The sequence below is a fragment of the Octodon degus genome, unplaced genomic scaffold, assembly GCF_000260255.1.
Source record: "Octodon degus isolate 3935 unplaced genomic scaffold, OctDeg1.0 scaffold00169, whole genome shotgun sequence".
Lineage (NCBI taxonomy): Eukaryota > Metazoa > Chordata > Mammalia > Rodentia > Octodontidae > Octodon > Octodon degus.
The window spans coordinates 235925-252721 of NW_004524745.1; the positions used below are offsets into that span (position 1 = coordinate 235925).

The 16797-nt window shown below is 37.0% G+C and overlaps 1 protein-coding gene across 6 annotated transcripts in view; it reads right to left on the minus strand.

The window, feature by feature from the left end:
• Positions 1-16797, minus strand: part of LOC101560024 (ankyrin repeat and KH domain-containing protein 1) — a 133257-nt gene that overhangs the window by 76489 nt on the left and 39971 nt on the right. For all 6 annotated transcript variants that reach the window (XM_023703388.1, XM_004643223.2, XM_023703389.1 and 3 more), the window contains exons 6-9: positions 15556-15789; positions 12731-12825; positions 4054-4291; positions 2432-2623 (exon numbers count right to left, since the gene is read on the minus strand). In XM_023703388.1, coding sequence (XP_023559156.1) covers positions 2432-2623; positions 4054-4291; positions 12731-12825; positions 15556-15789 — 759 coding nt within the window. The remainder of the gene's footprint in view (positions 1-2431; positions 2624-4053; positions 4292-12730; positions 12826-15555; positions 15790-16797) is intronic.

Below are 16797 nucleotides of genomic sequence, written 5' to 3' on the forward strand. Positions count from 1 at the left end.
CTGTGCTTTGCTAAGCCCGTTCTAAGTAGGTGCTTTAGACCACTGAGCCATCTCACCAGCCCATAAAATCACTTTCTTTTTTTTTCTTTTTTTTTTTTTTTTGAGGAACCGGGGGATTGAACTCAGGCCCTTGCGCTTGCCAGGCAAGTGCTTATTCCACTGAGCCATCTCCCCGGCCCTCCCCAGGCCTTTTAATTTTTTATTTTGACACAGGTTCTCCCTAAATTGCTGAAGTTGACCTCAAACTTCAATAATTTCTTAATAACCATTCACTCCTCTTCTTAAAAAATCTTACAATGCATGACACTGCCTTCAAAGAGGAATGTGGCAGAAAATAATAGGGAAACAATGATTAACTGGTACATGTATAACTACAGAGATTAATAATACAAACACTTGAGTTAGAAAAGAGGTCAATTTTTATGGGTACTTTTACCTAACCCATAAATCATCCAAACTATTAGCCATCTGGCTTAAGAAATCAATAACCCAAAAGAAAAATTGGGCCGAGTCCTATTAATGTTAACAATGAAAGCTCTAAAACATAAATAGTTTTGTTAAATATTTTGCTCTTCTTTTATACTCATTTCTTTATATATTAAAAATTTAAAATATACCACCAGATCAAGATAAAATGCAAACTTCTGCATTATTTCCAGAAGACCTATAAAGGCTTAAATCTGGCTCAAGAAAAATTTTTTTGGCACATCCTACAAAACAGTATTTGTAATACTGTTTAATAGTGAATAAACCCTATTTTATAATTAATCACTTTGGGGGCTGGGGATTTGTCTCAGCAGTAGAACACTTGCTAAGCAAGCTGGAAGCCCTGGCTCAGCATCAAAAAATAAAACCTCCCCTAAAATTAATCACTCTGCTAAAAAATATCTCCTAAGAATTAACCTTAAAACAATCATATCATTCACACCTCCTATTAATAAAGAATAAGTAAGTAGGCAGAATTAACTTCTCCAAGGGGCCATAAACCATCAATGGTAAGAGATGATTAAGAACCCTATTGTCACTAAACAAACATTAATAAAAAATCTTTTTTAAAATGACACTTTAAGAGGCTAGTTAAGAAAAGTAGTTAAATTGTAGAGCTGTCTTTGAACTTTCTTTTCTTTTTAATGTATTTTAATACAGGGTCTAGGGGGTCTCACTATACATAACAGATTCATAGCGATCTTCCTATTTTTTGCCTCCCCAAAGCATTGGGATTACAGGCGTGCACCACCACGCCCAGTCTCAGTCTCTGTCTCAGCAAGCCCCGGGGACGGGGCCAGCACAGCATGCCAGGGGATTGAACTCCAGGTCCTGCACCTGCCTAAGCAGGTGCTTTAGTCTACTGAGCTATCTGGCCGGCCCTGAATTTCTGTATAAGTGAAAAAGCTCAGGTTAATTGCTATAGTTAAAAAAGGCAATATAGAAAGGGCTAGGGATGTAGCTCAACACTTGCTGAGCATGCTTCATGCCCTGGGTTCAATCACTATTACCACTAAATAATTAAGTAAATGTCATTTTCTTAAAGATATTTTTCAAGGAGAAAAAAACAAAAATAAAAATAAAACAAGGGGCCAGGGAGATGGCTCAGTAGAATAAGTGCTTCCCTGGTAAGCGCAAGGGCCTGAGTTCAATGCCTGGTTCTGCAAAAAAATAAAAATAAAACAAAGGGCATTACACAGGCACAGTGGCACATGCCCATAATCCAAACACTCAGTGGACTGAGGCAGAAGGATTGTTGTGAGTTTGAGACCAGCCTGGGCTTAGCAAGTGAGCTCAAGGCTAGTCTGAACTGCTTAGCAACACCCTATCTCAAAAACACCAAAAAAAGGGGCATTGTTTTACTTATATTTAATTGCGTTTTAGGTTTAACTGGAAAATAATAACTCTATCAAGTGTAATACAATGCTCTGAAATATATATTTCATACACATACACTGTGGAATGATTAAATCAAGCTTTAACATATGTACCACTTTATATAATTATCATTTCTTCATGGTAAGAATAAAGTCTATGCTTTTGAGCTGAGGGTAGAGTTCAGTGGTAGAACGCATACCTTACATGCGTAAGGTTTCAAGTTTTATCCCTAGTTTCCTCCAAAACAAGCCTTAAATTTGACTCACAGTCATTATGAAATATACACCACATTATGATCATGCTAGGCAATAAACTACTAAAACTTTTTCCTCCTGTTTAACTGGAGGTTTGTCCTTTGATCAACATTTCCCCTTTTCTTGTCTACATGTTACCTCAACCACCCAACCCTACCCTGAGACTCTGGTAACTGGTATTCTATTCTTATCAGTTCAAGTTTTCTAGATTCCACATATAAATGAAGTCTTACTTATACATGTCTTTCTGCGCTATATGGCATTTTTAAAGACACATACCAAAAAAAAAAAAAAAAAAAAAAAAGGACACATACCAGCAGCCAGCAAATATTTAACCAACTCCAGGTGTCCCTCCTGAGAAGCCTCCATCAGAGGTGTAGAACAACCGAGTTCTATATCAGCGCCTGCCTTAATCAAGAAGTCTGCAACTTCAGAAAATCCTCCACAGCAAGCCAAGGTAAGAGCAGTTTCTTGAGTTTCTTCTGTCTGGGCATTTATATTTGCTCCTGAAAAAGCATAACAACAGATAAAAATAGTTGTAACATTATAGGAAAGATACGCCAAGCTATGATAATCATCTCCATCTTCACTGTGTATGTGGCTCCTTTCATGGTGTTGTGAATCTACTTTATCATTAGAATTCTAAGTGTAATAAAATTCGGCTCTTACACAAAATACCCAAAGGAAACTAGTATTTTGTTGTTTTTCTTTTTAAGAAATAAAATGCCTTTGGTCATTAGAAAAATGCAAATTAAATACTGAAATTCTATCTTCTCCAGAAAGAATGACTACCATCAGGTAATCAAATAACAAATGCTGCTAGGCAGTGAGAAAAGGGAATTAGTGCATTTTTGGTGGAATGTAAACTAGTACAACCACTATGAAAATCAGTATGGAGAGTCTTCAAAAAACTAAAAACAGATATTGCATTCAACCCAGGTAGTCCCTTTCTCTAGGTATCTTCTCCAAAGAGTTAAAAACATCACACCACAGTGATATTTGCATACCTATGTTTATAGCAGAACAATTCATAATAGCTAAATCATGAAAATACTCTTCATGTCCACCAACAGATACTGAACAGAAAAAGAATATGTAGGTTTATACATAATGGAACACTACACATTATTTCTTTCTTATTTCTTCTTTCTTTCTTTTTTCTTTTTTTTTTTTTTTTGCAGAACCGGGGATTGAACTCAGGCCCTTGAGCTTGCCAGGCAAGTGCTTATTCTACTGAGCCATCTCCCCGGCTCTTCTTTCTTTAAAGGCAGGGTCTTTCTTTATAGTTTAGGCTGGCCTCAAACTCATGGTAAACTCTTGTCTCAGTCTCCCAAGTGCTGGATTTACAGGTATGCACTATCACGCCTGGCTCCCACTATTTCTATTCTATGATAAAGTCAAAATACAAACAAAGAGCAAAATAAAAGATAAGAAGGTAGATCTTTTTCAAATGGGAAGGATACCAAAGGACTGGGGTTTGGGGTGATGGTAAGGAAATGAAAAAGGAATAGAGACACTATGTACATATTCCAACTCCCTACAAGGAATATAATCATTATGTATTGCAAACATGTACTAATAAAAATAAAAATTAAACAAAAATTTATGGGTATATGTTTGATGTATGTAATGATTACATTCAGGTTTGGGGGTCTAATGTAGGTACACAATTCATCTTGATTTAATTACTCTTCCTGCCACTTTCCTTCTTATATTTTATAATTTGAAGGAAAATGTTTTAAACTTTAATGATACCAAGGGAGAAATAAAGGTCTGTCGGTCGGTCAGTCTGTCTGTCTTTCTTTCTTTTTTTGGCAGTACCAGGGACTGAACTCAGGACCTCTGGCAAGCACTTTTTCTACTGAGCTATCTCCCTGGTCCAAAGTTTGTTTTTCATAGTTTCCTTTTAAACCTTAAAAGAAAGATAAAGTTTTACCTTGTGCTAAGAGTAGTGCCACCATCTCTTCATGTCCTTCCCGAGCAGCTTCCATCAAGGGAGTATATCCTTCATCATTAACTTCTTCAAGATTTGCTCCCCTTTCAATAAGTAGAGCTGCTAATTCAACATGTCCTCCACAAGCAGCTAGTGTCAATGGAGACTCAAATGAATCTGCAGGCATGTTCACTTGTGCACCACTATCCAAAAGCAAACGTGCCACCTCTACATGTCCATCCTGCAGATTTTCAGAGATAAAGCAAGGAGAAAGTTTTTTATTTTGAAAATTTTTAAGCAAGAGATTGAACATGGAAGATCAAGTGATTTACCTTAGGCAGGATATATATTAACATGCCCCTCTAAGCCTTATTAAAAGTCACTCAATATTGTTTTAAAATAAGGTTTAAATTCCTTTGTCTTAACTTTGGACAAGCCCAAAATTTTCCAAAAAGTTAGACTTGCTGACATAGCCAGTCAATTTTAAATAATTTTAAATTTTCCACATTCTTTGAAATTCAAAAAGATTCTTAAATGCATAGCCAATACTACCTCAAAATAATTAGCTTATACAAATGCCAGATCAAATATAACCCCATCATCAACATCAGAGGGTATCATGTTTAAATGTAAAAACTATATTAGATCTATTTTAGAAACCAAAGCTTGGCAAAACACAAACAAAAAAACCCCACACAAATGTGAAGTCATCAGAGCTTGAGATTATGTCACTAAGAACAACTCAGTCTATCTATTTTCCTCATCACAGCAGAATGCTGAAATAGGGCAAGTAATTTTACAAAGATAAACAAATAAAGATCTTTATTTGTAAAAACTTTACCATGGATCTGTCTATACAGATACCAAGGCAATTAACAATATAATATTCCAATAGAAGGTTATCCATTACATTCTTACTGCTACCATAAATATCTTTCTTCAACAAGTTTCAAATTCTTTGTTTCTTCTAGTGCTAAAGAATGAACTCAGGGCATTGTGCATGTTGAGCCCACACTCTACCTCTAAGCAATATCACAACCCTGAATTTCAAATTCTTGACTTTAAAGCTTATGTGGGGGCCCGGGAGATGGCTCAGTGGAATAAGCGCTTCCCTGGCAAGCGCAAGGGCCTGAGTTCAATCCCTGGTTCTGCCAAAAAATAAAAAATAAAAAATAAAAATATCAAAAATAATTAAAATATTACTATTCGTAAATGCCAAATACAAAAAATGTTTAACAGAGTTAGGAAATTTTTTAAATGAAAGAACTAAAGAAATCTTAGCCCTTAATTAAATGTTGAATTTCAACACGATATATCAAGAGTTTCATTACAGTTAACCTAACAAGCCCATCAACTTACTCTGTAATAACTTTATCTATCTGTCTGTCTATCTATCTATCTATCTATCTATCTATCTAATCTTGGTGGAACTGGGGATTAAACTCAGGCCCTTGCACTTGCCAGGCAAACACTTATTCTACTGAGTCATCTCCCTAGCCCAATAACTAACTTTAAAAGCTGGAAAAGAGAATGTGTATATATATGCAATTTATAGTAATTATTTGGAGAAACTGGCCAACAATAAAGGTGGGGCTATGATCAGTTTAAAAAAAAAAAAAAAAAAAAAAAGGAGCACATGAGATAAACCCCACACTCACTCCATCTTTCTCCCTGTGTATCTTCCAAATACAAACATTCCATTGAGAACAAAGGGGGGGAGGGAAATCAAACACGAAGCATCTAAGACATTTACAACTTGAAAACAAAAGAGGGCCGGGGAGATGGCTCAATGAAATAAGCACTTCCCTGGCAAGTGCAAGGGCCTGAGTTCAATCCCTGGTTCCACCAAAAAGAAAAAAAGAAAATAGAGAAAAGTATCCCAAAAATCAATATAAAATTCTCTTTTCTTTGGCAATTCCTGAATTGAGCATAATAAGGGTAAGACTCCAGAATGCTTAGCGGAGAATCATTATTGAAAAGACCGGCAACACTGGGAATTCAGGGTCAGCCAAAAAGAACAGACCATGGTGAATATCCCAGGCTTTTACTAGAGATGGTAAATTACCCTCAAAAACTAAACCCTATACTGTAGGAATAAGAGGAAATCAAGCTAAAACAGGTTCGAAGTGCTCCACTGATAATTCAACTTCTTGTTAGTCTCCCTGCCCTACCTTGCCCAGGAAGAGTTCTCACTATATTGCTCAGGCTAACCTCAATCTCTGATTTCCATATTTTAGCCTTACAAGTAGCGGAAATTAAAAGCACATGGCACTCAGCCTAGATATTAGTCTTAAAAGGAAGATAATAAAGCAAAATGCAGGCAGCGCTTTTGACAGGTAAATAGAATGGAGAGAGCCATTTCAGGGCGCAGTCATTTTTTCCCCTTTGCATCAAATTAAAAATCATTAGATGTCGTGTGTGCGTACACAAGACAGCTAAGATAATTATACTACTAATTTCTATTACTTTATTGAAAGGAACAGGTAATGATTAATTGATCAATTTTGCATACTATATCTGGTAATCTGGGTAACTACTTTGAAAATAAAAATTTGTAATATATCAACCATCATTAATTTTCTATCATCTTGTTACAAAATTCTGTACCTTTTAAAATTTTTGTTCTTTTCTTGCCTTTTTTTCTTTTTAAAATACTCAAAAATAAAAAAAAATAAGTTAATAGAATGTATAGCCTCTAAATGGTACCAGTCACAATGAATCGTTTATAATAACAAATTATTAGAAAAATTAAGAGGCAGGAAAAAAGTGACTTGTAATCAAGACATATACACATTTATACATGTGCACACACACACACAAATAATCCCAAATTGGGCATGGTAATGCACACTTTGTAATCCCAAAAATCTGGGATGCTGAGGCAGGATAATGATGAGTTTGAGCCCAGCCTAGGTAATTCTGAGGTTTTGCAATAGACACAGTTTGCAAAGAAGAAAAGGAAGTCTGGGAAGATAGCTCAGTGGCATAAGCACCTGCAAGGCAAGCACAAAGTCCTAAGCTCGATCCTGGTACTTCAGGCCATCCCTGCCAGGCTCAGTACCCCTGGTGCACCGTGCCAGCCACCAAAACCAGGCATGGTGGTGCATGTCTGTAGTCCCAGCACTTGGGAAGCTGAGACAGGGGGATCACTACGAGTCTGAACTGCGTAGTGAGACCCTGTATGCAAAAACCAACCAAACAAAAAGAACGGAGGATGTGTTTCAGTGTAAAGGCCCAGGTTTCAATTCCTAGTACCTCCACTGATACAACACAAAAAGCAATCCCCACAGTGAACCAAATATAGGAGTCAGCAGAAAAAGTCCTAAGATCACTATTAATGACATGATAAGTAAAGGGGGAAAAATGCAAGTAATGAATGAAATATCAACATAAGGGGCCAACCAGATAGCTCAGTGGATTAAAGCGCCTACTTAGGCAGACACAGGAGTTGGAGGTTTGATTCCAGGCCTGCTGTGCCAGGCCCCAGCCCCACGGTGCGCTGAGACTGCAATTGAGACTGGGCATGGTAGCGTGTGCCTGTAATTCCAGCATTTGGGAGGCTGAACACAGGAGAATCACTACAAGTCCAATCTATGGAGTGAGACCCTATAGATCCTGTACTAAATACGTAAAAAGGGCCAGGGAGATGGCTCAGTAGAATACCTGGCAAGCGCAAGGGCCTGAGTTCAATCCCCAGTTCCGCAAAAAACAAAACAAAACAAAAACCAATGTAAGACACCACATCAATAATTAATTAAATGTAAATGGACAAAATACATCAATGGTGAAAAAACAAAAGGTTAAAAAAAAACCCAGAATTGGTTGCAAAACATTATCCAAATATCTGCTATCTATAAAAAAAACTCACAAAAAAACCCTCTCACAATATAGCAAAATAGTTATGTATCAGGCAACATCAATCAAAAGAAAGCAGAAATAAATTACAGTATGAAGTAAAGGAGACATCAAAGCAAAGAAAATTAACAGAGATCCCCCTAAAAGAATGAAAATAACATCCCAGCACTTGGCAGGCTATAAACAGGCGGATCACTACAAGTCCGATCTAGTAGTGAGACCCTGAACACCCTGTAGACCCTTCCCTAAAATACAGAAAAAAAAAAAAATAAATAAAAATAATAGTACAGGGCCAGCCAGATAGCTCAGCGGATTAAAGCATGTGCTTAGGCAGACACAGGGACCAGGTTCAAAACCCTGCATACTACGCCAGCCACGCCCTAGGGCGCACTGAGACAGCGCTAGAGACTGGGCATGGTGGCATGCACCTATAATCCTAGTGCTTGGGAGGCTGAAAATAGGAGAATCACTACAATCCTGACTTGTGTAGTGAGACCCTGTAGACCCTGTACTAAATACATTTAAAAAAAGAAAAAAAAATGATAGTACAACATATTAAAATTTGAAGGATACCACTAAAGCACCTCAAAATGGAAATTTACAGCACTAAATGCATAAAATGAGAAGAGGAAATATCACAAACCAAGAACTAAAACAGAAAAATAAGGGCTGGCCAAATAGCTTAGTGGATTCTTACAGGCGCAGGAGCTGGGGTTCAATCCCCAGACCTGCTATGCCATCCCTGCCTCCAGGGACACGCTGAGATGACAACTGAGACTAGGGGTGGTGGCACATGCCAGTAATCCCAGCTCTCAGGAGGTTGTAAACAGGTGGATGACTACAAGTCCGATCTAGTAGTGAGACCCTGAACACCCTGTAGACCCTTCCCTAAAATAAAATAAAAATCAAACAAAGAAGCTAGATAAAATAGATAAAATTCTAGAAGGACCAACTATTAAAACTGGACCCCCCCCAAAAAAATGAAGAAATTTTTAAAAAGGATTATAGCTGGGCATGTGACATACACCTATAACCCCAGCACTCTTGGGAGGCTGAGGTAGGAGGTTTACTGGGCAATTCAGAGATTTAGTGAGACCCTGTTTTATAAAAAGGGTTGAAACTATAGCTGAGTGTGAAGGTCATGGGTTTCTCCCCAGCACTCCCCCCACAAAAAAAAAGAGTAAACAAAATCTTTGCATCTAGAAATTTTACTCTTTTTTTTTTTTTTTTGGAACTGGGGATTGAACTCAGGCCCTTGCACTTGCCAGGGAAGCGCTTATTCCACTGAGCCATCTACCCAGCCCCTAGAAATTGTACTCTTACATACTCAAAAGCAATAATCATTTCTGTCAATCAAAAGGCAGAAGAATATTCCTAAGTAGCTTTATTACAAATAGTCAAAATCTGGAAACACCAATGTCCATCATAATAGAGTGGAATTAAAAACAGGCACATTGTATGCCTGTAATCCCAGTACTCAGGAGGCTGAGGTAAGGAGATCCTTTCAAGTTTGAGACCAGCCTGGGCTACAAAGTGAGCTCAAGGCCAGCCTGTACTACATACCAAGACCCTATCTCAAAAAAAAAATCTAAGTACATATGACATATTTATGCAATGAAGTACTATACAAAAAGAAAATACTATACAAAAATGAAAAGCAAATTATCACAAAATGGAATAAAATGGATAATAACAAATATATAATGTTGAGTACATGAGACAGAGAATACTTACTGTATGTTAGGGTTTGTGTCTAGTTTTTCCCCCAAAGCCTCATGTAGTCAGTTTCTAGAGTTTGTGATTAATTCATGATCCAATGCTGGGATTATGGATGTGAGTGCTACACCCAACTTGGGATAGGCAGCCTGAAGCTGGAATACAAGGAAGCGAGACAGGCTTGCTCTCTGCCGTTGCTCCTCGCTTTTTGTTCTTGCTGTTTTCCACCACCTTCTACTATGTGTTATGCTGACTTAGAGGCAGCTGAGTATGGACTAAAACCTCCACAAAGTGCAAGCGAAATAACCCTTTCCTTCCTTAACTTTGGATGTTGGGTATTCTGTCTTAGCAACAAGGGAAAAGTAACTGAAGAACTGTATTATCCTATTTATATTAAGTTCAAAATCAGGAAAGTAATTCATGATGACTAAAGGTAGAACTGTGGTTAATCTTGTAGAGATGTGTAAGTGAGCCTTCCGGACTGACAAATATTGATCTGACTGTGACACAAGTTTATGTATATTAAAACTTACAAAATTTCAAATGTAAATGGACTTAAGATTTAGCAGCTTACGACTTACAAACCATACCAATCTGAGAAGTATTATACAGTACTTTCAGGCTGGGCACAGTGGCATACGCTTATAATCTCAGCACTCAGGAGGCTGACCAAGCCAAAGGATCATTAGTCTGAGGCCACAGCCTATACTACATAATGAGTTCAAAGCTAACTAGGATTACATAGTAAGATCCTATCATCAAAAAACAAAATTAATCAAAAATTCTGATTTAATTCGCAGTTAAGGCAAATCATTAAAACAAATGTATTAAATCTTCCAACTGCTAATGTGTTTATATGGATTGTTACCTCAGCCTTTTTTTCCCTACAAAGTACTGTACTGATTACCTTGAAATATCATTATGTATCTAAGAGGGCAAGGATAAAAGGGCTATGTACAGAAATATATTAATACAGCAGAGGCTTGAGAATGCTTTATATTAAGAAAAAGAAGAAAACTTCTTAGGAGGTATGCAAAGATGCCTGCAAATTCTTTGCATACTGTTTCAACAGGAGACTAACTATATTCCTATCTCCATCTCTTAAATCAGGACTGTCCATGAGTACATTTGAAATGTGCCAGTTTTCTGCTTCTCTCTTGAAATACTAACCTTGGGATAAGTCCTTATTTTAGAGAAGTCCAAGAGAGCCACAGAGAAAGACTATTCATGAAAAGAGTGACGTCTTAGCCTTTCTGCTATCCCCACCAAGGTTCTAGACACAGGAATTAAGCCATCTTAGAGATACCACGCTGCAACCATCTGATGGCAGCTACATAAGAAACTCCCACAGAGAGATACAAATAGAACCTTCCAACTGACTCACAGAAACAAATTAATATGTGGCTATTAAGCCATTAGGTTTAGGTCATTTATCATATAGAAGTGGACATACACACACCAAACAGAAATTAAGTTGGGCATCGCAGCACATGCCTGTATTCCCAACATTCTGGGAATACAGGTGCGACCCTTTCTCAAAAGAATAAAAAAAGGAATCAACATAGATAATGAGTTTATTTAACTATTTATCACAGGAACATTTATACTTTTCCAGTTAATCTTCTAAATAATACTCTGAAACTTTATATTTGATGTACTCTTTATGGATATAATACATGTATAACTATGGGCTTATGGAGAAAGAAAATGGTTTCTGTATTGATATTAAAGCTGATTTTTGACAGAAAATGTTTAAAAAAAAATTTTTTTTTAAATTTAGCACAAGGTCTACAGGTTTCACTACACAGATCGAACTTGTAGTGATTCTCCTGTTTTCAGCTTCCCCAGCGCTAGGATTACAGGCGCGCACCACCACACCCCCTCTCAGTTGCAGTCTCAGTGCACCCTGGGGGTGGGGCTGGCATACCAGGCAGAGGATTAAACCTCTGACCCCCTAAGTCTGCCTCAGCAGGGGCTTTAATCCTATCTGGCTGGCCCTGAACTAAAATTTTATATCTTTATCCTAAGTAAGAATTTTTTATTTTTTTGCACTTCATTTATTTATTTATTTATTGACATCAGTTATTTTTATTTTAAAGAAAAAAAAATAAAAACAATGGTACAAAATCTCAAAACAAGATTTTAGGAGAGTATTAAGAGAGAACTTTTTTTTTTTTTTGGCAGAACCGGGGATTGAACTCAGGCCCTTGTGCTTGCCAGGAAAGCACTTATTCCACTGAGCCATCTCCCCAGCCCCCTATCCTAAGTAAGAATTAAATGATTTATAGGCCATTTAGAGAATCCAAAGTATATACTCTTAAAAGAGCATATTTTCAGGTCAGTTTGCTTTATAAACTTTTAATACAAAAGTAGAAAAACATTATAATCATGTCTTACTATTTCCAAAATTAAGTTTGTCAGTATCTCTAAAGCCTAATGCATTACTTTGGAGCTATATAGTACTATATCCTCTTCTACAAGCTCAGCTCTTTGAGCATTACCTGTGTTTAACTTAGAAATGGGGTGAGAAATTATACAAAACAAACACCAATTATTTTCAAAAGCTTAGAAACAGATGAGGTTTTCTTCCCATAAAATTTCAAGTGATGTGGGCTGGCGAGATAGCACAGTGGACTAAGCACCTGATTAAGAAAGCACAGGGACCAGGGTTTGATCTCCAGTATTGCATACTGTGCTGGCCTCAGCCCCACCCCCACAGCACACTGAGCCAGTGACTGAGTCTGGGCATGGTGGCACATGCCTGTAATCCCAGCACTGAGGAGGTTGAATCAGGAGGACCACTACCAGTCCAAGCTGCGTAGTGAGACCCTATACCAAACACATTAAAAAAAAAAATTCAAGTGATAATCAAAATTATCATGTGGGCAGCACAAGCAAGAACCCAGGTTCAAACCCTGGTACCACACGCTGTGCTGGCCCCACCCCAGTGTGCCGAGCCAGCCACCAAAAATGGACATGGTGACATATGCCTGTAATCCCAGCACTGGAGAGGCTGAACCAGGAGGGTCATTAGGAGTGGGGGAGCTGCACAGTGAGCTGTATCAAATACATAAAATTTTAAAGAATTTTTAAAAATTAACAAAATTACCATGCAAGCCTCCATTAAGGCAGTGTGCATCTCATCTGTTTTGTGCTCTTGATCTGCACCAGCTTCAAGGAGAAAGCGAACCATATCCAAATGGCCTTTAAAAAAAAAAGAGAAAGATTTAACTATCAATTTTAAAGGTAAGTATTGTAATGGAGATATATACACAACTTTTGAGAGCCTTTTTCTCCTGTATGGCATCAGGGATCAAACTCAGGACATTACACTTATGACACTGAGCTATATCCCTGGCCTGAATTTATTTTGAATTCAATAAACATCAATGACAGCTCTACAAAGCCAACCCAAAACAATAAGCAGGCTCTCATCATTGTATTATTATCTAGGTTTTAAAGACTGAATTGGTCCAGAACACATTATTTTAGTTTGGTGAAAGCAATAATGCTATTGATTCAGTCTACATAAATAATATTCAAATAAAAACACTACAATTAAGTAGAAAGCCAGGTAAAGTATCTTTTGATCATATTTTCTAGAAAAACAGCTTTAAAATAACCATAAACTCACTGTGGCAGTAAGCAGGCACAGAAAAGCCCATTTAAAATAACTGCAATCCTCCTGAAACAATTATTATACAAAAAGCCTTAACAGTCAATAAAAGGACAAACACTTCACTAAAAAAATGGGTGAAGGATATGAAATGGTAATTCAAAGCAGAAATATAAATGAATATTAAACTAACGGAAGATATTAAATCCTCCCATTAAAAAATACAAATTAAAAGAGAGATACCATTTTTTAAACTATCAAAATGGCAAATATTAAAAAGAATGATAATACCCAGTGTTGGTGAGGGTGTAGGGTGGGTTAAAGGACACTCTCAAACACTGCTGGTGGGAGTGTAAATTGGTTCAACCTTTCTAGAAGGCAATTTGGCAATATGTATCAAAAGCCTTAAAAATGTCCATACCCTTTGACCCAGCAATTCCACTTCCAGGAATTTATCCTAAGGAAATAATCAGAGATTAGGCAAAAATGTCTACACAAGGATGTTATCACAATGTTTTTTAATAAAAGTGAAAAACTGGGAACAATTCAAGTGTCAAACAATAGTCAATTATGGTGTATCTGGTAAAGATTGCTAATTCCCTATTATCCACTTCCCTATTCTTTTTTTTTTTTTTTTTTTGGCATTGTAAATCTAACTCTGGACCTTGGACTTGCTAGACAGGTGCTGCGCCTTTGGGCAATATCCCCAAACCACTTATTTTTCTTTGATGATGGAAGCTCTTGTTTATTTTAGTGGCAACATGCTTAATAAAAAACCCTTGTAATGTGTAGCCAGAAGGTTACATACAGTAAAATAAAAAAATAGTAAATGTTTACATTTAAAAAAACATCATAATAAGAGACATTGACATTATTCCCCCAAAAATACTCCCCTCTCTTAAAACACACTTATCCCATTGTTCTAGCCACTTTCTGAAGCAGTTCTAGAAATCCTCTCTCATCAGTGACTGCCCTTACATTATCATATCTGTCTCAGTGTCCTGAATTGATTCAAATTTTTATTTTTCATGGTCATTTTGACTGTGGGGAAGAACAAGAAATACATTATGCCAGATTCAGTGAATAAGGTTCATGGGGATACACCAAGTTTACAATCCCACCTTTCCACTGACTGGAACTTGACAGCAGCATTCACCATATTTTAGGATATGGGTCATAAAAACTCAAGAAAATCTTTAGAATTACTTCAGAAAGTAGCAAGAATGTTAGGATAGTTGTGTTCTGAGAGAGGAGTATATTTAGTTGTATTTATGCCAACATATCTTTTTCTTTAATCTTTTATTTCTTTATTTGGTACAAGGTCTCACTACAGGGGCCGGGGAGATGGCTCAGTAGAATAAGTGCTTGCCTGGCAAGCGCAAGGGCCCGAGTTCAATCCCCGGTTCTACAAAAAAAAAAATAACAAGGTCTCACTACACAGCTCGGGCTCATAGTGATCCTCCTGTTTCAGTCTCCCCAGTGCTGGAATTACAGGCATGCGCCACCACACTGGGTTTCAGGTTCAGTATGGTGCACCCAAGATTCCCGGGCCAGCACAAAATGTGATATTGGAGATCAAACCCAGGTCCTTGCACTTGCCAGGCCAGTGCCCAAACTGCTGAGATAGCTCCCCCAATTCAACATGTCTTTTAATGTAATAAATTTTTAGCTGTTCACCAAATATTTTGATCACACTGCCCTGCCTGTGTGATCATCAAAAGTTATACTGCTGGAACGTTTACTAAAATGGGAAAGTGCTCATAATATATAGCTAACTAAAATAATGCAACTATAAAAAAAGTATGGTTGTTTTATTTAATATATGTATTTGTTAATAAGTAGACTTAAAAACACTGGAAATATGCACACTATAATATTACTTAGAAGGGCTTTTTAATATTATAGATAGTGGCATTATGTATCTCTGAAAAATTTCTTTGAAATATTCCATAGTTTTCAAGTTTTCTGCATTAAATCTTTTTTTTTTTTGCATTAAATCTTTATTAGTATTTTTGTGTATCATTTTTTTAGAGAAAACTCACATAAAAAAGTGATTAAATAGTGGGAATTCTCTAAACCTGTACTAGGCAGTTTAGCTGACTTCATAACTAAGTGCATAAATTTGAGATGATATTATAAAGAAACATACATTGAGAAAGTATATGATAGGACATATAGGCTAAAATGGGCTTTCTATATAATCTTTTTATAAACTAGACAATTTTATAGCACAGGGAAAACAACATAAAGTTAATTCAAATACTCAATATTCAAACTTTTTATGAAAAAAGTACTAAACAGTCATACGTATAAAGTACCTTTATAGCATGCAAGTGTAAGGGCACTTTCCTTGAATTCATTAGAATGAGTATTGATGCCTGCACCATGATCTAGAAGAACTCTCGCAACTTCCACATGACCTGCACTGGCTGCTTCCATTAAGGGAGTATGGCCATTTTCATTATGATCTTCTATATTTGCACCTTCATTAAGTAGCACTTTCACAATGTCAACAAATCCTCCAGCACAAGCGTAAGTTAGTGCAGTGTTTCCTAACAAAGAACAAAAAGAAATACAAAATTAGGACACAACAGTTAGAATTATGATAATGGTACTGCTCTAGTTACACCTCTTCAATTCCTCTACAATTTTAATATTCTCACTAGTTGAAAGAAAAAGTCCAGTGCAAAAGACCACATGATGCCAGGCATGGTGGTACATCTCAGAAGTGTGAGGCAGGAGGCCTACTTGACTTGAAGACCATCTGGACTACATAATGAGTTCAAGGCTAGCCTGAAGTACATAGAAAGACCCTATCTCAAAAAGACAAAACAAAACCACATATTTTGATAAAACTAAAAGTACTTTGAGTACTTTGAAAATATGAAGTTCTTAATGAGACTATATGATTCTTCAATAACAAATATATAACTTTTAATACTAGGAACATTTATAATTTCATTACTGTAATAAATATTTTTTGAACAAAAATATATTCTGGGAAGTTTATTATAAACAGGCATTTTAGTTATTTTCAAATTACTTATTACTTATTTTTTCAGCTTATCAAATATTTTATTATTATTATTATTGTATTATTATTGTATTTTTAGGGAAGGGTCTACAAGGTGCTCAGGGTCTCACTACTAGATCGGACTCATAGTGATCTGCCTGTTTACAGCCTCCCAAGAGCTGGGATTACAGGCATGCGCCACCACGCCCAGTCTCAATTGCCTTCTCAGTGCGCCCCAGGGGTGGGGCCAGCATGGCAGAGGCAGGCCCAGAGATTGAACCCCTGGCATATGCTGAGCTATTTGGCCAGCCCTAGCTTATCAGATATTTTAAGTATCTTTTAAAAATTACTTTCAATATGTTTCTTTTTTTCCCCTAGGATAGAACAGGGGTATCTTAATCTTAATCTGTCTGTCCATCTGTCAGTCAGTCCTTCCTTCCTTCCTTCCCTCCCTCCCTCCCTGGCTGGGGAGATAGCTCAGTAGAATAAGCGCTTGTCCAGCAAGCGCAAGGGCCTGAGTTCAATCCCCGGTTCCACCAAAAAAAAA